General features: G+C 53.8%; 1 protein-coding gene across 1 annotated transcript in view; it reads right to left on the reverse strand.

The window, feature by feature from the left end:
• Positions 1–227: 227 nt before the first annotated feature.
• LOC104623386 (puratrophin-1-like) overlaps positions 228–23305 on the reverse strand; it is a gene marked incomplete at its 5' end in the record, with an annotated part of 55689 nt that continues 32611 nt past the window's right edge. The window contains 11 exons of the mRNA XM_010290461.1: positions 228–269; positions 774–970; positions 1423–1698; positions 1785–1901; positions 2508–2685; positions 3157–3327; positions 4187–4411; positions 4719–4808; positions 5505–5754; positions 7340–7864; positions 7943–8277. Coding sequence (XP_010288763.1) covers positions 228–269; positions 774–970; positions 1423–1698; positions 1785–1901; positions 2508–2685; positions 3157–3327; positions 4187–4411; positions 4719–4808; positions 5505–5754; positions 7340–7864; positions 7943–8277 — 2406 coding nt within the window. The remainder of the gene's footprint in view (positions 270–773; positions 971–1422; positions 1699–1784; positions 1902–2507; positions 2686–3156; positions 3328–4186; positions 4412–4718; positions 4809–5504; positions 5755–7339; positions 7865–7942; positions 8278–23305) is intronic.

A 23305-nucleotide genomic window follows, 5' to 3' on the forward strand; every position in this document is an offset into this window, starting at 1 on the left:
TACAGTGCTGGGAGCTGGTTATCTTTAAGATAACATCTTTATCATCTTCTCCAGCCTCAGAACCTCAGAGACCAGTCAGGAACACATGTGGAAAGCTTCTCCTCGAGAAGCAGAGGGTGAGGTTCTCCTGACAAACCTGACCAGCACTCAGACCTGCTGGAAAATCCCCTTCAGGGGCTACTTACAACAACTCCACTTCCTTGGGTGGTATACGTGTGCAGAGGGGCTCACACTATTGTTGAGGGACTTATGGTGACCTGGCCTGCTTTCTGCAGAGGAGAGAAGCCAGCATTAGTACAGGGTTAGAGGACAACAGCATCAGGACACAAACTAGAGGGAACGGAAGCAGCTAAGAACTCTCAGGAACGTAAGAGGGGACACACTGACATCTCAGAGTGACAGGCTCCTGGCTCCTCTGTCTCATCGCTCCCCAAAAAAGGCCCGAACCTCCCAGGAAAGGAGCTGAGCAGCACCTGCAGCAGAGCTCCATCCATCCCGGGAGGTCAGGTATGTACCCAGCCCAGGACAGCAGTACAGCTGCTGTGGGTGCAGCAGCCCCTCCTGGCGTAGCCTCCAGCCCCACAGGTCCTTTTTCCAGTGCGTCTGGCAACGGAGGGGCTTTCGCCCGGCCCAGAGGAGGGGAGTCTCTGCAAGAGGAAAGGTCACTTCCCCACAGTGACTCCTAGCCCGAAAGCAGCATCTTCGGTCCCCCCGTGAGAGGCAGTGGTAGGAACGGGCAAAGTGAAGAGAGTATTTTGGCTGCTTGGACTTACTGCAGAAATGTACTGGCTGTTTGCGAACCTGGGTTTCTCCTCCATCGCAGAGCTGTGTTGTGAGCCTAGGGGCATGTAGTGGGGAGAGCCCACGTCTTCACAGAAGCTTTCTTGTGGGATGCTGGAGACGCAGCCACTGTCGGAGCCGCTGGAGCCGCTGCCTGACATGCAGTGCGATGACTCCGAGCTCTCTGTTGCTGGGGGAAGAGGAGGAAGGTCATGCTGATGGCCATGAATTTGGCCTACGGGACCTACGCCCACATACACTCGATAATGGATCTGTGTGCAGAGGCACTGGCCACCCAAGCCTGCTGGTGAGCCACACGCCTCTCTAAAGCCATAGGCAAAAAATAACCCAAGGAAGGGTAGCAAACGACGCTGGAGATTGGTACAGACCAGCCAGGGAAGCTGACGCAGGGGAAGCCAAAGGCTCTGGCGAGAGCAAGGGAACAGAGTGTCTCGTACCAGAGGGGCAGGCATAGGCTAACTCCTCCCGTGAACGCCGAGACAAAGCTGGCGCAGAAGGGCAGGCCCCTCCTTGCCCCAGTTTGGCTATGGGGCAGGGACTGCCGTGACCCCAGGGGAACAAGGTGGGGGGAAGAGCCCACGCATCCCGGGGCGCTTCGTGGAGCAGCGGGCCGGTACGTACTCAGTGACGGCTGGCTGCTCGTCTCGTGCTCCAGCTCATCTTCCTCGATGCAGGTGCCAATGTCAAAGGGGCGGCGGGGAGCCAGGACACCTGGCAGCAGAGCCTGGTCCAGGTACATGTGGAGGTTGAGGGGGCCCAGCAGGGAGGAGGAGGAGGAGGAGGAGGAAGGGCCATATGCAACAGGGGTGCTGCCAGTGGAGAGCTGCATCTGCGTCCTCTTGTAGGGGTTGGAATGGTCAAACAGAGACACCGCGATTGATGCTCTGGTCCTGGCACCTGCCAGAAAACATACCAAAAAAGCCCTGAGCACCAGAGCCGCCTAGCTCCCACAGAGCAAGGGGACAGGCACGGCTGGCACTGACCTCTGCCTTTCATGATGTAATCGATGGCACGGTCATTGATAGCTGCCTCGCTGGGTTTGATATCCAGGAACGGCTTGTTGCCCACACCCATGGAGACCATCTCCTGCATACGGATTTCTGGAGAGGAAGAGACCCACAGCCGCATCATGAGGTTGCTCCCATGGGCACCGGGCTGCTCTTGCGCTACTTGATGTTAGATGTGTTCTCCCCTTGCTCCCCAGTTCTGAGGAGTCTCCACAGACAAGCAATTGTGCCCTGCTCCGGCCAAGCAGCTCAGTGCCACCCCACCTGTGAGAGTCCTGCCAAGCGCGAAGCTTTGGGTTGACGGTTGGACTTTATGATCTTAAAGGTCTTTTCCAACCTTAATGATTCTATAAGCCTGGGGCAGAGCGGAAGGACCCAGCCAGAGGGCAGCGAGCTTTTCAGGAGCACAGCCCACACTCCCAGGGCAGGGAACCCTGTGCTAGTATCTCCCGTTTCTCTCACGGAGTCCAGGTGGGCATCTACAGTCACACAGAGCTTGGACTGGTCCAAGGAGACGAGGGGCAGGGAAGGGACATGCCCAGCCAAGCCCAGCACATGCTCCAGAGGCTGCATGCTGGCACACAGCTGCTTGCTGCACAGAGCTGCCTGGCAACAGGCTCCAAACCTACTCAGGACAGCACGAGCTGAACAGGGCTCCCGCACCTTTCGCGGCGCAGACGCCCCGGGAAGGAATCACACCTTTATTGCGGGCTGCCTGCTGCCACAGGATCTTGGCAATGTCACTGGTCCAGGCCTGCTTAGTCTCGGCTGAGCTGGCCTGGAGGATGTAGGTGTCGCTGGACTTCCGCCTTCGGAACCAGATCTCAAAGCGCAGGCCACTGTCTCCAGAGTTCTCCGTCAGACCGATGTCTGCAGTCTGCCGGAAAAAGGAAGAGCAAAGCATCAACTGGGGCTCCACCAGGACCAGAAAGGGTAAACTCTGCCTGCACCCTGCGCACCCCCAGCTCGGCAGACCCAGCGGGAAGGAGCCTGAGGGTGACAGGAGCAGGTAAGGTCTGGACACAGCTGAGCAGAGACAGCCCAGGCAATTCCCAGTGCTTCATCCAGAGGCAGCACCACCTCCCTGCCACACACACACTGCCTTTCCCTCATGCTCCCTGCCCCTCAGAAGACCTCGGTCCCACACCTCACAGCACAGAGGGGACCCAGGCATTAAGGTGTGAAGTATTCCCTTTGGGCTTCGCTGCATGGCCTGGAGAAAGCATAGCAGTGGGGGGAGCAGCACAGCTCTTGAAGGTGCTGTTCCTGCTCCCCATTTCAGCGCCAGTCCATGGGGAAACCAGCCACAGATACCTCCTGCACAAGAGAGCTGCAGGGCTGCCCTCACCTTGAAGGAGCGCTTGTAGATGTACACATCAAAGCCGCCCTCGATCCTCTTGGGCTTGCTGAACAGGATCAGGTCCTCAAAGAGGAAGACGTGTCGCTGGCACTTCCTACGGCCCAGCCAGATGGTGAACTCGTCCTGCCGCACCAGCTGCCCCTGCTCCTTCAGGTTCACCTGGACACAGGGAACATCCTGGTGAGACCCCGGCAGGATCAGCTCCAGGCCTGGACAGGGAGAGCAGGGTCCCATATGGCTCTGGCCCGGGTGGGGAAGAAATGGTAGCTACCCATCACATTAGGAGGGCTCAAAGAGGTCGGGCTGCTGCTGGCCCACAGCTCAGGGGAGAGCTGCACCTCTCTCCTAGGCATAGCCCACAGGTGACCCTCTGCTGTCACTCTGTGCAGACCTGTGACAAACCTCTGGCTGCTGCCTCCAGCTGCCCCCCCAAGAGCGCGCTCTCAGGGGGAAAAGAGGAAGAGAGTGCCATCAAACTGCCAGGAGTATCTCTGTCCCTCAGTTCTTCCTGTCCCAGATCCATCTTCCTCCACCCTGAGCCCTGTGGTTTCTCCTCTTCCAGTGCTGCACTTTGCCTGCCTCTCCTTCAAGTCACACCTAGCTGATTTTAGCCTACGCCTGGCATCAGCATCAGTTCGAATTCCTTCTTGCAAACTGCCTGACTCTCTTATCACCAGCTCAAAAGAGGTGTAAGGGCTCAAAGACAGCCTATGGGACACCACTGGCAAGGGCTGCCAGGCTGCCTCACCTCACCAGTAAGCAGCGTGGAGTGCCTTTACGACAAGCAGCTCACCCAGCTCAAGTAACAGCACCCAGGCTGTCTGTCCTAGGATCAAGGAGACCCCCAAGCCCCGCTGTTCCCTTGCCCTGTGCCTCAGTAGTCCCACTATGCTGGCTGGCAGACACCGATCGCTGTAAGAGTTTGAGGGGAGGATCACCACACCACCCAGAGACCCCACATCTAGGAGGAAGAAGCGTGGTTCTGCCCCTCTGGGCAGGGGAGGACACTGAAACCTACGTCACAGTCGCGGATGGCATCCATGGCCAGCAGGTCATTTCCGTGCCGGAGCTGAAACTTCACCATCTCCTCAGCTGCACGGAGGTAGCCCAGCTCCTGCTCTTGTGCCTCGTTGCACTCCTTGATCAGGTCCTTCAGGAGCAGGGCATATTTGCTCATCCGCTGGATGGGTTTCAGCAGGTAGGAGGCCAGGTCCATCTTATCCCCGAGCTGCACCTGCTTAAACTGAGAAACATAGCAGAGAGTGAGGGAAGCAGCTTCCCATGGAAAGCCCCGTGCCCCCAGGTAGGCCCTGACACCCACAGCTTTGCTGACTGGGGTACCCCGCTCACCCTGCGGGGAAATGCAAGGCCACAGGACCAATGCTGCTGTGCGCTGGGCTCCTTTCCAAAGCACCTCTGCCCCGTCCCCCCACATACACTTGTGCAGAAAGGTAGTGCTGAGCATGCCTCAGGCAGGAAAGTTGGGCTCATTTAAACAGATCAGCGACCCGAACACCGAGAGCAATCGTGATGTACGCAGTGGAATTTACCTTGAAGAAGGTATTCCCATGGCTGGCCAGCAACGAGTCCGACTTTGGCTTGTTCTTGCTATACAATGCATACATCCCAAACTGGTCTTTCTGCAAAAGAGATCCCTGCCTGAGACCAATGCACACCCGGGACACAGCGACAGCCATGCCCGGGGCTGGTTGCTAGTACTTCTGCCTCTCCCAGGCTGCACCAGAGCCTCCTACGGCATCAGGAATGACTTTGCTTCGAGTTCATTAAGAGCCAGGGAATATTCTTGTCGTCCTCCTCTTATAGTAGCGAGGACTTTTTAATCCACTGTCCCATTTACCCCTTACATACCCCAACTGTTCGGCTGGTAGCAGCACACCTGCGTGGGGCAGCTGAGCTTAACACTGATGCCCCACGTTTCTCCCTAGCAGCCCTTTTCAAGAAGAGCAGCATGCCCGTACCCCTCCACTCACTGGAGTCCTTCCACACCGACACCACAGGCAGAAGACGGGATAAGAGATGCCCCTGCAGGAGCAGATGGGCTTTAAGGAGCAGACATTTTGCTTCCCTGGCAGTGTCTCTTGGTAACAAAGAGCAACAGGAAAAGCAAAGAGCATCTGCTGCTGCCTGGGCTCAGCCACACCGAGCCATCCAAGTCCAACCAGCATTTGAGCTGGCAGGGGACAATCCAACCTGGCACAGGGCAGTCCTCCCACTCCCAAAGAGCCACAGCCCCCTAACATGCAGGTGAGCGGGCAAACGTGTAGGCACTGCTGGGCGTAGGAGCCCGACCCCGAGGGAAGGTGCTGACGCCTTACGTGTCGGAGGAAGCAGTGGCTGACTCGCAGCGGGGGGTTGCAGCAGCTCTCGAGCTCCCGCAGGAAGTACTGGCTGTGGAAGTCGTAGAGTTTCTCCAGGTTCCCAAAAATGACGCTGCGCTTCCCACGCAGGTCCTGGGGGAGGTCGAGGCGCTCCATCTCGGGGAAGTAGCTATCAATGATGTAGCAAAGCGACCTCACGTATTCCCGCTCCGTGGTTACCATCTCATCAATGATGTGCCGCAGCTTGCTGCAATAGGAAACGCTCAGCCCCGCTGCAGCAGTCAAGAGCACCTGCAAAGCACTGGGCTACCCCTAGAGAAGCTCTCCCTAAAACCCAACGGGGAGAGGAGATGATCCCTGAGCACCATCCAAGCTCAGATTCACAACCATCTGTGATGTCTCTGACCTCGAGCACTGAAAGTTCCTGGCTGACCCAAGGAACTGTCGGCTTTCCTGTTCAGGAAGGGCAAGCCCCAGGCTGGCTGCGGTCCTGACCTAACCTCAGCAGGACACGCACCCCCAGGTACACCCAGCCCCTGCTCTGAACACAACAGGCTGCCCTGCAAACAGCCGCACTCCTGAAACAACAGGGAAAGCTGAAGTCACGGTAACTTCCACGAGGAGGAGATAGCCTGATGAGTGGATGCAGTGGGAGGCAACATTAACCCGGGGAGAATGCAAGTTCTGGACCCAGGTGCAGTTTGGGCTCTTCCCAGCAAGAATGAGAGCAGGGAACAAATCTCACTTCCCTTCATCGAACAGCAGTTCCTAGCACGGGTTGTTCCGCATGTCTCTGAAAGGATCGCTCCTAGCTACTCAGGGTTTCCACTGTGAGGCAGTGCAGCACCAGAAACAACTACTCCAACGTGTTGCTTTCCCTGCCTTCCAGCTTTCCCCCAAGCCTACTCCTGGCTGTTCAGAAGACCGACCAGCAGGACTGCCTCAGTGCCGATGGATGGGAGGGCTGCTGCGTCGCTCCCTTGAGAAGCGAATCAGTTAACCTTCTGTCTGCTTCTGTTCCGGGGGCTTTCCTGACACATGCTGGGCTACCAGAGGCCCCTTCCAGAGGATTTCACTGTCCCCAACCATCCCATCTGGAGCAGAAGCAGTGAAGGAGCTCTGTGGTCCCCCTGCATCCAGCACTAGTTTCTCACTTTTAACACTATTTTTTTAACTTAAAAAAAAAAAAATCTTTTCCAGCAAGAGCAGCTGAAAGACCTGCCTGGTGACAAGAACAGCTCACATCCCTGGACTCTCCACATCCTTGGCACGTGGCAGTACAACAAAGTTGAGATCCTCAAGGACAGAGAAGGAAAAGAACAAAAGCCAGCTGCAGGTCACCCAGACAGAGATCTCAGCCTCAAAAGGCTACAAACACCCTCTTACCTGTAAGGCAGCTGTCACAGGGTACTGGAAGTGCCCCACACCTTTCTGGGTACAGCCACCCCAAAAGTGGGGTGGGATGATGCACTGTGCTTTTCCTCTCCCGCTGCACCTCTACCACTGGCTTGCTAGGTCCCCGAGCGCTACGTCCCTGCGAACCCTCATCCCCTAACGCCAGCAATGCTCAGAGACCCCCTCCCTGGCCTGGGAACTGCCCCTTCCCCTCTTAGGAAGGAATCACAGTGTGGGGGAAGAGCAAGAGATCCCGTTTCTCTGCCACCTCGCGCAGGCACATGCCAGGCTGAGAGCAGGGAAGCTGGAGCTCTACCTCTCCATCCATCTGCCCCATTCCCGTTGGAAAGTAGCTGTCACTGCACAACTCTTCACATCTTGGCTGCCTGACTTCTCACTACCCAGAGACCGCAGCACCGAGCGTGATAGCCACTTACCTGCCCCAGCTCTTGGCTTCCGATACGGAGAGGCAGCCCCTCTGTCCTTCCAGCAGGCAGTCCGCAGCCCAGCTGTGAGCGGCTTGCTGCCGCAGCGCAAAAGTCCTGTCCACCAGCTCAGTACTGCTCACCTCCAGCCCTTTAATAAAGACGCCGGTGTTGCCGTATCTGGCCGGCTCGCTCAGTGTCCTCTGGCAGCCTGACCACAGGCTCTCACCGCAAGGGAGGTCAAAGCTTTGGGCCTTCCGGAGCATCCTCCTAGGAGGCAGCTTCCCAGAGGCTGGAGTGGAGGTACAGGATGGCTTCACCTCCAGGGTTTCTAATATGTTCTCCAGGTTTGGTTTTTCTTCAGGCAGCTTTGGAGACTTGGAGGCCCCGCTGGCAAAGGAAACTCTGCTCGAGTGAGGACCAGGGCTGAGAGCAGCTTGGCAGGCAAATTCTTCCCCAGCACTGACATCACTAGGGCAGCTCGGGGAGGGAGAGGAAGCTTTCTCCTTAGTCCACCCCGAAGCGCGGTTGGACCTGCTGCAGCAGTGGGACGCGTTGCAAGTCCTGTCCCAGTGGGACCCGGAGGTTGCCCCCTCAGAGTGCCTCCGGTGGGACAGACCGCCAGCCTGGGGCTGCTCCCCTGCAGGCGGTTTGCGGTCTGACAGCAGAGACCTCCTTGTTCTCAAGGCTGCTTCGAGTTTCTTTTCAAAAACCAGCTTGGTCTCCTGGCATTTGGACCATGCAAATTTCCACTGCTTGAGTCCCTTGTCGCTTTTCAGCTCACAGGCCAGCTCCTTCATCTCCTGGAACCGGGCATCGCTGATGTCCGGGTGCTGCCCCTTGTAACTCTCCAGGCACTTGATCACACCTGCACAGTGCTCGGCGGAGCTGCAGTCCTCCATGCTGATGCAGGCAAGGTGTCGCATCCCTTCCAAGGCCCACTCGTACGCCTGCAGAGAGCGAGAACAAAAGGCAACGGCCAGTAAGAGGGATTCGGGGAAGAATAACCCTAATTCGGCACCTAAAGCGCAAGACAAGAGAAAGGATCAGTGTGTGGTCACCACAGCTCCTCCAGCGTGAGGGGAGGGGGGACTGCTATTGTCAATGGGGCTTAACAATTCAGCAAAACAAACAGCTCCTTATACAGAGGGCTTCAGCTGTGCTGGCTGCTCTGCCCCAGCTCCACCTCCCCGTCAGGTCCCTGTGACACCGGGCACCCACACTGCTGGGCACGTTTGTCTTCTCCGGGCAGGGGAAGCTGTTGCCAAGGCTGCAGGGATTCACACCTCAGTGTGGTCCTGCTCAGTGTAAAACCTGGAACTCGCCCTCCTCCTTTGCCCGGCCATTCTCAGCACTACCACACAGGACGAGGGGGCATTGGTAAGCTGCTGGGAATGGGATTGCCGTTTCCTCGGAGCTGATGGCATGCAGAGGCCTGGAGCTCGAATCAGAGCTGGGCTCTGTGGGTCGCCCCGAGTGCTCTGACCCATCCTTGCAGCAAGTAGGAGTCTGAGACCGTGCAAGCTCAGTGCATTTCCCATGCCTGTTGGCACCCGAGCGGTGTGCTGTGCCCTGCCTACCTGCCTGGCCCTGCTTGCTCCTGTGTTACATGCTTGTACTGGTTAGTTGAATATCGAGCTCAGCAGTTTATTTCTAATACTCCAGGAATGCTGGAAGCAGTTTCATGGGGTTTAACTCTAACAGCAGTGCTTGTGCTGGCCTTGCTAAAACAGCTCTGCCGTATCGGTCAAACAAGAGGAGCGGGACAAATGGCTGATGAAGCACCGTCCACTAAGACCTGCCTGTCATCGATGAAAACGAGAGGCAAAGCAAACATCTGAATTACTCAGGCCCATAAGCCACTACTTTCTCTATAAAGCAGGAATAATAATGAGGTTTAACGATGGAGTGAATAAGATGTGACCAGCTGCATACGCCTGGCCAGGGAACTTCACTGCTCATCAGTGAGAACACATAGTTATTTGTTAAAATGAGATGCACAACACAGGGAAAACATCCATGACAGACCTGCCTGGCACCTTCCCCCAACTGCCTGAGAGCAGTCGATGTGTGGAAACACCACAGGCTGCCCTTGAAGTGAACCAGACCAGAGAGCTTAAAGCACTTATTTTTATGCCAAATAAGAGCCTCAGACACCAAGAAAATCCATCCAAGCTTCATGCAGACATGGAGCAGATGCTGCGTCCCCATCAGCGACAACGTGGTGGTCAAACAGATCAGGTGCCAGGCTCCTCTCTGCTGTCAGCAGGGCAGGAGGTGCTTCATTCACATGGTGCCTAGCCCTCCGATGGCGACAGCGACCAGAGCCAGGCACTGCTGTTCGTACGAGAGCTGAATGCCAGCACACGAGGGCAGCCTGCAGACCGAGCAGAGTCACTCCAGGGACGGATGCCGCTGGAGCTCCCGCAGGCCGTCTGCATTACTCTTTCAGGCTGCAGCTGCGCGGCGTGCGTGCAGCCAGGCCCATTACTCATGCGGAGCAAGGAGCTGCTTCAGAAACATCAGCAGCTGCTCGGGGGAAACACTTCTCAAACAGCCCCATGCAACCACAGCGCAGAACAATCGAGAGAGCAGCAGCCCCCTCACCTCCCATCACCTAGCCTAGCGCAGCAACAGGCCCCTGACCTGCCTCTCTCTTGAGCCAGGCTTTATGCTTTAGACTTGCCCGCTGCTGGGGGCCAGGAGGGGCGTGCAGAGGCAGAGGACATGCCAGACCCTGGTGAGAATCTGCATTTATCCGTGATGCGGAGGGTCTTTTATTCCCTGAAGGCAGAAGCACGTCAGGGCAAGGTGAAATGCTGACTGCGGCGGAGGCTGGCCAAACTGCACAGCAGTGACAGATAGCCTATTTTTCTGCGGGTTTTTTTTGAGCAGCTCCCTCCAGCTGTAGGCAAACCAACACCAGCCTCTTCCAGCTCTGCGCTGACCAGGGGCTGGCCATCAGTGTGGGCTGAGGGCAGATCTCACTGTTCTGGCTGTAGAGGTCAACGGTTGATCCTGACTGAAGGCTGCACGCCGGCTCTCTTTCGCTCACTGATGGCTCTGAAAGAAGGTGCTGAGGGCAACATGCAGGAGAGGTACAGCCAGCAGGCCAGCCTAGCCTTTACAGCAGCCAGGTGAGAAAGCAGCCGCTCTGTGAAGGCCTTCTCAGAGGCTGGGGACCTCACTTCCATGAGCAGATGGAGGGGAGAGAGAGAGAGAGAGAGAGAGAAAAGAGGCTGCTTTTGTTTCTAGGAAAGTCCAAAGATCTGCATGGGGCCACGGCAAGGAGGAATCAAGGCTGCAAACCACACAGGGAGGCAGCCCCGCCACCTCTCATCTTCATGTGGTATCTGTCTGTTCTTGGCAAGGACTCCAAGGGCTGCGCAAAAATGACTCTCAATCTCAGTAGCATTTCTTCCATCCCCAGCGCCTGTTGCAGGCTAGTGAATAGCTCAGCTTTGTTCCTTGCACAATGGAAGCAGCCCTCCACACCCCGCTGCTTGCTTGGTAACATGCTAAGTGGCCACCAAGGCTTTGCCCAGTCACACCATGCGCCTCAACTGCCCCTTTCAGCACATGAAATGGCAGCCCTCTCCACGGACCACGTGCGCCCTGGCACCCAGGGGGGAACATCCTCGTGCAGGCAGGGGTATTGCCGTCATCTCTGTGCTGGTAAGTTTGCAAAGCAGGCTCAGCTAAGCCAGGATGCTGCCCTCCAGCTGTGGGGCTTTCGGGGAAGCAGACAGCCCTACAGGTTCTCTACCAAGCTGCAAGAGCTGCTCGGATAGAAGAGGCAGCACCTGTGTACAGGGAAGCTGAATCTTCCAAACCATGTCTGGTACAGGCTCTTTCCTGCCTGGTTCCTCGGCTTTTGATCTTTACAGACAAGTCGTTACTGAAACTCTCAATTACAGGCTTAAAGACAAACCTGCTTCCTGCAGACACAGGGCTGACCTATGCAGCAGCTATGTGAGGAGTCAGCAACAGGTTGGTCCTGCCAGGCTGCCCAGGGAGGCAGGGGCTCTTGGGGACCTGCCATGCTGTAAGAAGAGACAGGGACTTCACTCAAGCATGAGGTGCAACCCTGAAGCCCATCACCCTGTGTTGGTCCCTGATATTTCACCAAAGCTTGCAGTGCATCAAGGACAGAAGCTGCTGGAGTCTGTTGTCTTTGGCACCACCGAAGGCCAAGAGAAGCTGCTCGGCCCTGGCTCACAACACATTGCCAACACTGCACAGAAAGCCTTCCAGGGTCCTGGATCCTCACCTGAACCACCGTATCACACCTTCCCAAGCCAAACCTATCACAAACCCACCAGATCCCCCTCATACTCAAGGTCCAGTGATCTCCAATACACCTTTCTGGGTAGCCAAGGCAGGAGATGATAATTGTGCATCTACAGACATATGCCAGAAGGGGCAATTTCAAGGGGGCCTGCCTTAGTCCAAACCTTCTCCTTTGCCTCTTACTGTGGGGAGATGATGATTATAACTCTAATCTTTCTTGTCATGTAGGAAACTGGATGCCTGAATAGCCAGAGGTAGGTTGAGTAGGCAGAACACAAGCCCTCCAACCTTCTGCAGAAGAAAAATGCACCTAGGTGGGTGACACAACTCTGCTGCTAGAAGGTTTCCTTCTAAAATCTGAAGGGACCGCACAGGGGAGCAGAGACAGGGGTGGTAAAAAGCCAGGACTGATCCTGATGGGAGCAACGATACAGACAGGGATGCAAGAACAGCTGTGCGTACAGTGAACTGAAGCACAGCAACAAGACAGGCCGAGTCCCCCGTCATTCTGTGACCATGTCCCAGGACTGCAAGCCCCCCAACTCCCCTGCTTTTCTACAACACAGAGAGAGGGAAGCAGCATGACAGCAGGGAACATTGCCAAGGACAGCGAAAAAGAAACCAACATCATCAAAGAAGCCCTGATCCAGCTTGCGTGCAGCTCCTATACGCAAGCTGTGCTCCCCTCTGCTGTTTGTCAGACACAGCTCATCGCCGGGTTTTGCGGTAAGAAACAACTGCACAACTCCCCATTTAACAAGACCTTCTCTCACCACTACTAAGTTCGCTCTAAAATGAGGTTGGCTTGCAAAGGAGACAGAACGGGTGCAGCCAGAAGAGATCACAGCATCACAAGGACCAATCCAAACGCTTCCCCAACAGTTATACATGGTGCCATGTAGGCACCAACTCCCACAGCTGCCCTGCTCTGCCAGCAGCCCCCAGGGTCTCGGCACTGAATCCTGCAGAGCCGAGACGCCGGTCGCAGTGCAAGAGTAAAGACTGACAGGGCACTTACCACAACACAAGTCCAAAATAAATATTGCTCTTGCATGGAAATGCCTGTTCTCAGGTGTGCTCCCCTCATTACAGATGCTCATTTGGGCTTATTCCCTCTAAAATCCAACTTGGCTTTAGACTGCATTGAGAACTGACTCCACTCACAACACTGATGTGTCCCCTGCACACACAGCATTAGCAGGGACCTGTGGCCGGAGATCGCCTTGTATGCTGACAGTTCAGAAGGACCACAATTCAAAAGCCACTTTACATCAAAATATATTGAAAGGAAAATTATACCAGCTAAAACCTTATCGTCACAAGAGCTGTCAGGTGGAAAACAGTGGCAAGCCTGTCTCTCTGCTACCTCTCAGGGACCAACGAGCTGCAGTAGAAAGCGGTCGGCTCACCGCTCGGCTTGGATCTGCTTCATGCTTCCCTCAGGCTCCAATCCACTGACACTGAGAGCACCCACGAAGGAAGGGGCAGGGGGAGAGCAAGACTTCAGGACCTGCAGATGACCCCCTGGGCAAGTTGATTAGTGGCTTAAAAACAGCCCTCATCCTACCCTCCCATCTGTACAGAGCGGGTCCATATCCTGGCTGCGCCCAGCTCCATGCTGTACATTACCATCCCCTATGGCTGGGTCACCGCTTCGGTGCATCATCTCAGCTCCAGCTATTCACAAGCAAATGCTGCTAGCCTAAATACCAGATTGAGAAGCCCTGGTAACCAGAGACAAGGCGGAGGGGGAAGGGGCCGCACTTCACACGAGAACTACTGAAGTGTGCGGAGAACACCCCGACTGGGCACAGGCCAGATCCCCTTTCTTTCAATGCAAAAAGAGGGTGAGAAAACATCCCAACCAACCCCAAATTCAAGCAGAATTCAAAGCAAGTCACCACACAAGTGCTTTGGAGAAGAGAGTGATCCCTCCTAGACATCGCAACGCTTTTTCCGCATCTCTAAAAGCCACAGCCCTGCTCGCTTCTAGTGAGATTTGCGGCTCTGCAAGCTGGCAGCTGCACTTGGATGTACAAAAAACCCATGTAATTTCAGAGCGTAAGCATTTCAGCAAAGCCACTGAGTTCGAAGTCTCCTCTCTACGCAGAGGTTCACTGTTACTGTCTTCCCCACCCTGTAGCATTTGATTTTTCCAAACTGCATTTGAAGCCCTGCCTGGGATTTGTGAGCAGCAGAAACCAAACTAATCAAAACTGTCCCCTATGTAGGATGTAGCTGGTAAAAGCTCAGAAAGGACTCACCCTCTTGACATAAAAAGCTAAACCATTTCTGAGTTGTTGCGTAGCTCACAGTACCTCCTCCTTCTCTCTGCAAGGGAGGAAAGCCCACTAAAATCACCAGTTTGCCTAAAACTAGCTACTAAGGAAAGCAGCCTTTAAACCCTGTATTTGCATTTCTGCCTGTTACCAAGTGCCAGATGCTGAACAAACACTGAGGGAGGGCAAAGGATGAGAGACAAGCGCAGCCTACAAACCCCTTGGGTTTAAGCATACAACAAGAGAACAGGTAAATACCCACAGCTGGCCAGGAGAGAAGGGGTCAGGGAAGCAGCACCCATCAGGGTTGGTCTCAGCACACCGCAGCCCAACCAACCATCGAAGCATGCTCGTTAGAGCAACATGCTTGGAAATCCTTTTGCAGCAGCGCTCCAGGTGAACACAAACAGAGCTCAAAAACCCCTTCGTTTCCCCTCTGGGCAGCCAGGCTTGACAAGTCCAGGAAAGTCTAATTACAGGAGAATATAATTAGATAAAATAGGATTGCACATGATTTCTGCTCTCCTGACGACAGCACGAGGACCCAAAGGGCAAATGTGGCTCATCGTGCTGGAGCTGGCACGCAGGACGCGTGCTTGCCCTTCTTCTCTTGAACTGCTGCAACTGCCGGGCAACACCTAGGGTAGCTCCATTAGGAACAGGCTGACTCAACTGATGATCACAACAAGCCACAACAATCCCTGCTTTGGTACAATTCAGAACTTCCACAGAGCAGCCTGTGCCAGCTTTACTATATATTTATAAACGTGTATATATAATGTGTACACACAGGTATATATTTGAATGTAAAATACTTACACGTGTAAAATTACTCCCTAGGAAGCTGGAAAGCAAGGGGCTGAGATTTGCCCTCCCCACAGCTTCCACTGCTCTGCAGCTGCAGAAGATCTCCCCACAGCCAGCAACGTGCAGTTTTCCCCTCAATTTTTCCTTTTTGCTCCACCGTCGCTTATGACTTTGCACCTTTGGGTAAATTCTGGACTGATTTTCTCTGCCCCTTTTCTTTTTGTCCCGCTAAGGGGATTTTCCTCTACATTTAAAAACTCCTGAGCCCAAAGGACCACACTGAGTTTGCTCACAGTGAAATCAGAACCTTTAATGTTTGCATTTGCTGCAGGCCAGCCTTTTCACATTTGAGGCACTGCCTGTCTTTTCATCAGCTTTGTGCACTGATTGCAAAGGTTTTTTTGTCAATGAAATTCTGCTCACAACCCCTTCTTACCAGAAGTAAGAGCAGATTCCGTTTCCCTGCCTTGGTGAATATTATCTTCCCTCCTTTCTGATGCTTCACCAGTTACAAACCCAAACTGCATGCCGAAGTCTGCTTTGGCCACCGTCCTCCCCTCCAACTGGAATCTGGTGGCTGGTCCTTCCTTTGGCTACAGCCTACGCCAGTCACTACAGAGTCACAGAACCATCTAAAAATTGACATGAAAAGTGTTACACATTGAGTGTAACTCACTGGTGGCTGAGAAAGCAGAAGGCACGAAGGAGCGAGCGTGTGTGTTTGTGGATGTACGACCACTGCCTAGGAGGAGGAAAAGGGCAGCATGTTTTCAGGCTTCTTTTACGGAATGGAACAACTCCCCTCTTTGGAAACAGCCACGAGCCTCACATTACCAGCCAGATTCAGGATCAAACCACAGCGAGATGCGTGAGTCAACCCGAAGCTGGCAACTTCGCACAACAGCAACAAATCACTCTGAACAGAGACTGATGGCACCTCCAGAGGTGGGTGGTTGGTTTTTTTGGGTTTTTTTATTTGCATGCTTTGCTTTTACATCTGTCCCAACAGCCACATCATGACGCTGTACAAATACCCTGCTGTAATAGTACACCGCAGGCCAGTGAGGACAGGCTGGACTGTGGGAGATGTCTCCTGTCTCCTCTGCACTGGCTCCCTTTTAATGAGGTCCTCCAGGCCCAGCTGGGGATTGTGAAACCTCCAGTACGCCCTTGGGCCTGGATGGAGGAGCATGGCTGTTTTCTCTGTAGCCTTCAATTCGCATCCTTTCCTCTGTGACAAGATGAGCCAAACTCTGCTTAATTACTCAATGATATGCTGGGACATCTCTGCACTGCGCTGCTGGAGCTTGTGCCTTTGGAGACATGGAGCTAAAACTGAACCCAGCAACCCAGCGCATGTGTGGGGCCTCCTTTCTTCAGGGTAGCTGACAAGGCTAGAAATAGCTCCCCGATTTAAGAGCACGCTACGATGTACTCGTCGGACACAAGCCCCTGGGAAGCAGCTAAAGGAGCCTGGTCAGAGGCAGCGGGTGCTCGGAAGAACCCCATCCATATGTCCAGGGCTTTGATATGCAGATGGGAGCCATTGTGAGCTCCAGCCCCATCTGTACGCCGAGGGGAGCTTCATGTCCAGATTGCTTGAACACATCTATTTAACTCCCGTGACTCAAGGGAATTCCAGTCTCCGGGAGGATCTGAGCATCCAGATGGATGCCAGCACACGAACATTCATAAAAAAAAAATCTGTTACCCTGAGCAGCTCTTATCCCAGTATCAGAGTGGGGGGGAAAAAAAACACCCAAACCCAACATATTGCACACACGCACAAGGCCGGGGTCAGCCGAGGAAAGATGCCTGCTAGCATCAGATCTTAGACCTCAAGTGCAACGCACTACCCTTGCGGCTCAGCTGCAACGTGAGCTGGGAAATCCCTAAACCTGCTGGGAGGAATATGCTGCTTCCGTGCCATTAGTGACTGGCCACCAGCATCGTGACCCTACAGGAGATCTGATCCCACCCGAGTCAAAGGGAAGCCCCAGACTTTCAGACAACTGTCAGTTTACACTCATGTACAGCCAAAGGCACAGAGGAATATTTACTCAGAGTTTTCTCAAGGATGAAAGCAGCTTTCAACACATCAAGCATTGCTCCCCCTGCAAAAACAGCAGTGGCAGAACGTGTTGGCACTGCTGGGAGCAGGGAAGGTAGTTGAAGGGTGAGCAGCGTACATCCCAAAAAGATGCCATGCGCTGGCCTGGTATAGTATCCCTCATGGCAGCCTCCTCTTCCTGCCATGCCCTCCAGTGAGGGGAGAATTCAGCCAGCACAGCAGGAGGGAGAAGGAGCCCAGACAGACAGATCAAAGCTTTGCCCCCTGCATATGCCACAAAGACATCACACAGACCTCGTACTGCACTAAAAGCAGAGCCTGCGGTGCTGGGGAAGGTGCTTAAAAGCATCTCAAGCCAAGAACCCCTCACCTTCAACTGCGAATTGTACTTGAATTTAGCATGTGAAAAACCCTTAATAATTCACTGCTAAAACTGAGGGACAAACTTACGCACCAGTCTCACACCTGTGCCGTGCAACCAGCAAGCTACGGTTTAGCATTCACCTACTGTCACAGAGCTTGCTGGGAGCGAGGGGCACTGCTGCGATGCCAGTTTGGCAATAAAGTCATCGATGAAATGCAACAGAAAATAGCCCGGGCACCAGTAAACCTAGCAGTAAATTACTGGAGAAGTCATAAAACATAACCGTTTCCAAATAACTAATTTTGCAAGACAGAAAAATACAGGGGAGCTGTAGCACATCAGATGTAAATGGTCAAGACCTCTTGTTTGTGCAAGAGGGCTATCTCAAACTCCAAGGCAAAGCAGAAACTTTCTGATACATGAACACGCTTTGATAGGAAAGTAAACATCAGAGGCTGATTAACCTTGCAAGACAACTTCTCCAGCAAAAACCTGGCAGGAATGAGAAGGGAGAGATTTCATGCATTAACCTTGCATGAACTCTGCCAGAGGATCGATTTCCCAACCTCTAGGCTCATTCCCCCAACTGCTTCAGGCTGCGCATGAAAAAGGACACCCCTGAAACAGGAGAGCAAATCAGACTAGCTGTCTGTCTAGGGGCACGACTTTACAAGCGTAACTGAGGAAGGAGAGAAAGGAGAGAGAAAGAGAGAGGAGACAGCTGCTGTCAGACAATGCTGAAGCCAGACAACAGTGGCTTCCTCTGAATTTTGAGTTTCACAGCATCAGGAAGGCACATGCTACTCCGATCTTCCTTCAGCATCTTCAGTACTTGCACCAGCAACCAGATGAAAGCTCTTATTTGGGAATTTCATGCAGCCCATCCCTGGAAGAGTAAAGCCAATCTCTGCCCAGAGGTAGAGAGAGGACAACACACGTTAAGCCTCTGTTACAAGCCACAGCAAAAAACTCATTTGCTCTGAGGTGCTGGGGGGCAAAGCCGTGTTCTGACCCACAGACAACTGCCAGCAAGAGAACAAGCACCGTGGCACAGAGATCTGCATCCCTGTTCATAATAAATGTGCTACAATAAGGACACATCAAATGCCCCTTTTTCCAATTCTCCAAAATCTCCTCCAAGCACACTCCCAGAGCAGGGAATCATAACATCCTTTCAGTAAAATTAACTCTCAAACTGTGCCAAACAGGGCGGGGGGGGGGGGGCAGGAACTTAGGAAATCCAGCTTCCTACAGACCAGCATTCACAACCCTTCTTTCCTCATCAAAGACTAAACAAAAAGAAACATCAATAATTTACTGCCTGAAGGGGACTTTTTTTTTTCCTCCAAACCATCATCTGCGACATTATATCTGGTACATCATCAGAAACCGAGCACAGCAGAAAACAAGGTATTGGCAGGTCACTGTTCTGAATCTTTCAGGGAGAAGTGGGAGGTAATGACAACTGGGAAAGTCAGCTTATTTATCATGCTCCGGATTTCTGCTGTCACATCTAAGACCAGATCCATCTCTTGAAGCTGGGAACACTGTGCCAGCAGGTCTCAGTCACTCACCAGCCAGGAGCCCAAGCAAACCTTGGAGCAGCCGAGGAGAGCAGCCCTCTCTTGTGCTGTCTGCAACCTTTAAGCAGAAGTCTGGACAGATCCAAAGGTCCCACCTGCCCTGTGCATACACCCAGCTAGTCTGCAAGCATGCAATCCCAGCAACAACTTCTAGGCACAGTTAAATAATGCCCGATGAAACGATGATGCAATATCCTCTAAGAAAGAGAAAGAGGGACAGGCACTGCTGTATTACAGACAGCACAACCCTGGGATTCAGAGGGACCGTGCAAAGATGCACAGAGCCCACAGGGCTCTGAGCGCACAAAGACACACACAAAGCACTCTGATTCATGCTGGATGCATACGGACACGCGCAAGCGAGTGAAAAGCTTTCTCTACATGGTTTCCAAACAATCTCAATACAACTCACACGTCAGCCGGGGCAGCGGCCGCTCGGTACTTACAAGAGGGTTTTTTGCTGTGTCTGTCCGTCTGCTGCCGGAGTCAGGACGGGTGTATCCGACTCCGAGGGAAGGTGCATGGAGATGTGCAGAGAGGCTCTCCTGCCAGCAGGGCCTGGATGGATGGGAAGAAGGGCCCCAGCCCCACTTTGGGCCCCAGAGGCAGCAACACTTGTTCAGGGGATGGAGTGCAAAAAGGCTGGCATTCCTACAGCAGCAAGGACAATGGGGAGGGATGAGGAGGCGCTGCCATAATCAAATGCAGGCCAGCTGGCCCTCCCCCAGGAAGGGCAGGCACCTCCTTCACTTGCCAAAGGCTTTGTTTTCTAAGCCACAAAGTGGCTGAGGAGGAGAGAGAGAGGAGGAGGAGGAAAGTGGAGGAGAACCCACTGTGGGGGCAGAGCCACACCTAAGCGCAGGTAACCCACTCTGCGAGAGCTGTCACCACAGCTGGAGAGGGGTTGGGCAAGACTCTGCCCGCTCCAAGCGGAGCTCAGAAGCAGCAGCTCCTTGCACGCAGCAGAAAGAGGCTGGAGATCGCTACTGAGGAACCAGACTCGGCACAGGCGTAATTACAGCCAGGGGTCCTTCAAGAGAAGGGATCCAAGGGTGGCAGCCAGAGAACGCCACTGAAGGAGCAGCTCACGGAGCAGAGCCCAAAGAAATCCCAAGGGAAATACTACCATTTCTCAACCATCCTCACCCCAACAATCCCGAGCACCGGGCCTCCGAACGGCTTCTCTCAAAGTAAATGCAAGGCAAGGGTCCAAGCTGCAACAGGCTCCCAGGCCACGGCAGAACAATGCCCACGCTTTTCCCGAGCGCCAAAAGAGGCAGCATCTTGCACAACATCCTGACAAGCAGGAAAAGAGCCCCTGGAACTGCCTCAAGCCCTCCTGTAATGATACAGGCAGTTCAGCTGTGAGGCTCTGGGCATCGCACGGCTGCAGGGAATGCAGGTGCTGAGTTGGTGTGATGGGACTCCGCCCTTGCTGGTTGGGTCAGTGCTTTCTTCCAACAGGGCAACTTTTGCCAGCAAAGTATCACGTGCCTTCGCTACTGACCTTCTGCGGGACTGGTTGTCGTCCCAGGGCTGGCAAGAGACCGTGCCGCATGCTCTGGCTCATTAGTCGTGCCACTGTGAGTTAGGTAGCTGTGGTCCTGACAGGGCGCATGGCTCTCAGGCAGGCCATTTCACGCCTGCGGATGCAGGCAGCTGGGCACTTCGCTCATGATAAAGTCAAGAGCATGCAGAGAGCTGGGGATGTAAGCGACCTGGGAAATAACTTCACCGAAAGAAAGCTTGAGAAAGGAAAACACGTGAAGGCTAAGAGAGTAAGCAAGGAGAGGGAGGCTTGCTCTAGCTCCTCCCGGTGATGTGCCTATGGCAGTGCCACTGTGAAGCCAGGACAGGCAGCGAGAGCAAAGGGTACTGGGTCCGCCACCCTTGTAGGCACCCCAGAATAAAGCAGACATCAGTGCTTTTGGTACTACATACACACCCCGGCTTGCTCAGCTTCTCAGTTCTCCCCCAAAGCACTGTGGTGGTGCCAGATCCCAATGGAGCCTTGGAATTGAGTAAACAAGGGACAACGGCCAGACTAGGCTTGGAGCCCCAGGAAGATGGTGGGTCCTCGAGTACACCCGCACTGAGTCTGCGGTACTGAAAAACAATCCGCTGCCCGCAGTCAGAGATGGGGAAGGCAGCTTCCCTCACCGCTCCTCCTGCCTCAGCCCAGCCATCATCCAGCCTTTGTCAGGCACAGAGAGCTCCTGCCGCAAAGGAAGTGGGGACAAATGGAAACATCCAGCTTGGCAGCGGTCATGGCTTTGGGGAGGGAACCCTGCCAGCCCATGTGCAAGCTCCATGTGGTCTGGCCCAGCTCAGCCTGCCTCATCACAGGGAGCTCTCCCAGGCCATCAGGAGCTGCCAAGCAGTGAAAGATACAGTACAGCATCTTGACAGACCATATGGGGTCGTGCTGTCCTGTCCATGGCCCGTCCAGCAGCCACAGGCAGCACCCCGCACAACACTTGCTCACCACATGCAGAAGAAGGACCAGCAGAAGGGAGCCTCCCATTCCTGGTGGGCAGCAAGGTACGCAAGGGATGAACCATGATCCCTGCGGTGGGCACTCCGCTCCCTTGGCGCATGCCGAGATGTTTGGAGAGATCTGAGCTTGCCAGCTCATTACCATGGCGTACATTGCTTACGCATCCTCAGGCTCCTTCCCCAAATCCTGGGGTCTGGCACGCTGCAGGCTCTTCACAATAAGGAAAAATCAAGGACACTGCTTAGTTTAAGACTCCTGCTGTTGATATCCCCTTAAATATTAGGGAAGAGAGAAAGGGCTTAGGCAGGCACTGACAAGATCACTGCAGTAAGGTCAAAGCAGCTCAGCTTTGAGAGTAGAGAGTGAAATCAGTATAGATAAAATCTTCTGCTTCCCCCCACCCCACCTCCCAGACCACACCACTGACTTTGCTTTGGGAAGGAAGAAAGGCATTCTGGAGATCAAGATCAAAATAATCAGCACTGAAAGAACTTTCATGCCACGCAGCGACTTCTGCACCCATCCTACAGCTGCAGGATGTATCTCCTCCACGCCCCTGGTTTCGGTTGGCCACCAGTTCACAATACACACGTGCTGTATTTATACCACCAGCAGTGTTTATAGTTTTAATGAAACCAGAGAGATCAAAATCCTCCTCCCTCCCTCTCCTCCACACCAAAGCAGCATGCAAACACGCTGTGCCACTATCATTCAGTTTTCACTGGGGCTGTGGAACATGAAAGGCACAACCAAGAGGGATGGCGGTGCTGCCACCAAGGACTGCATCCCCCAGTTGTCATCCACCAAAAAGCAGCTCTATGAGAAGTGATGTGACACCCTAAGAAAAGAAATGGTCCATCTTTGGGGTCTGTGTAACATTTGTGTCCCTGGGAAGAACACATTGCTGTTGAGTCATGTCTGACTGCCCCGGCAGCCCAAGAGCTACTACCACAATGTGGATTCCATGCCTGAACGGAGAATGGAGCAGCTGTCACGTGCTACAGTCCATGTTTGTGCTCCAGAGATCTCCAAGCTGGGTGGCTTCATATAGGACCGACGTTTGTCTTGCCCACAGAATTGCCAATATGCCAAGCAAGGCTTGGCACCTTTGTGTGCCTCAGTTTATCAGAAGAAACATGACAAAAACCATCCTTCCCAGGACAGCAAGGGGTGTTCAGGGACCAGAGCAGCCCCTGAACATCTGTGCTCAGTGAGTGAGCAGAGCACAGGCTCTTGCTACTCTCCTACAGCACAGGAGGCACTTTTCTCTCCATTAAGCAGGGAGGAAAAAAAAAAAAAGACAGACATTCCCACAGCAAGAGGGTCCCGCACCAGCACAGCAAACTGCATAGATGAGCTGGAGCAGACCTGCAGAGCATCACTAAAACTCAAGCCTCGCGTGTCCTGACAGCGGCGTTCTGGGCTGCCTTTTCCACTTTCCTCCCTTGCGCAGGATGCTGCTCGATGTTTTCATGTTTAGCTGACTTTCCCCCGCCTCCTCCGAGCAGTTCTGGCTGCCAAGGCAGCTCAGAGACAGCAACTAAGTGGTACCTACATCTGGTACAGCTTAACATTTAGTGTCTATTCTTTCTGGAATTTGAGAACTTCAATACCCAATGTTTGTACAAGTGTGGAATAAATGAAGCATGGGCTCCCTGGCCTTCTGCGCTTGCCAAAGCTGTATTTTAAAATGCACTTAGATAATTCTACTGTTTATCCATCTGCAACTTTAGAAATTAAAGGACACCAAATCTAACTGCAGGTCTGCTGAATGGGTGCATTTGCAAGAAACCAAGCAGGTGAGAAGGCCAGGCACTCATAGTCACTACACTCATCCTCTCGGGCTTCCCAGATGCCTGGTCCAACCCAGAACCCTTGTTCCCTCAGCCACACTTCCCAGCACCACGTTCTGGTGCTCCATTTCCTCACGCAGGCCTCCACAATAGAGAAGCTGGGCTATACTTAGGGCTGAATAGCAGAGTGCTATTCCTGATGTGTCAAGAGGCTGAATTTACCAGCTTGTAAGGATACAGCATGAACAAAATGCAGGCAGCCTCTCCTGGCCTGGTGGCCAAGACTGGGTCACA

Source organism: Phaethon lepturus, unplaced genomic scaffold (assembly GCF_000687285.1).
Source record: "Phaethon lepturus isolate BGI_N335 unplaced genomic scaffold, ASM68728v1 scaffold21787, whole genome shotgun sequence".
Classification (NCBI taxonomy): domain Eukaryota; kingdom Metazoa; phylum Chordata; class Aves; order Phaethontiformes; family Phaethontidae; genus Phaethon; species Phaethon lepturus.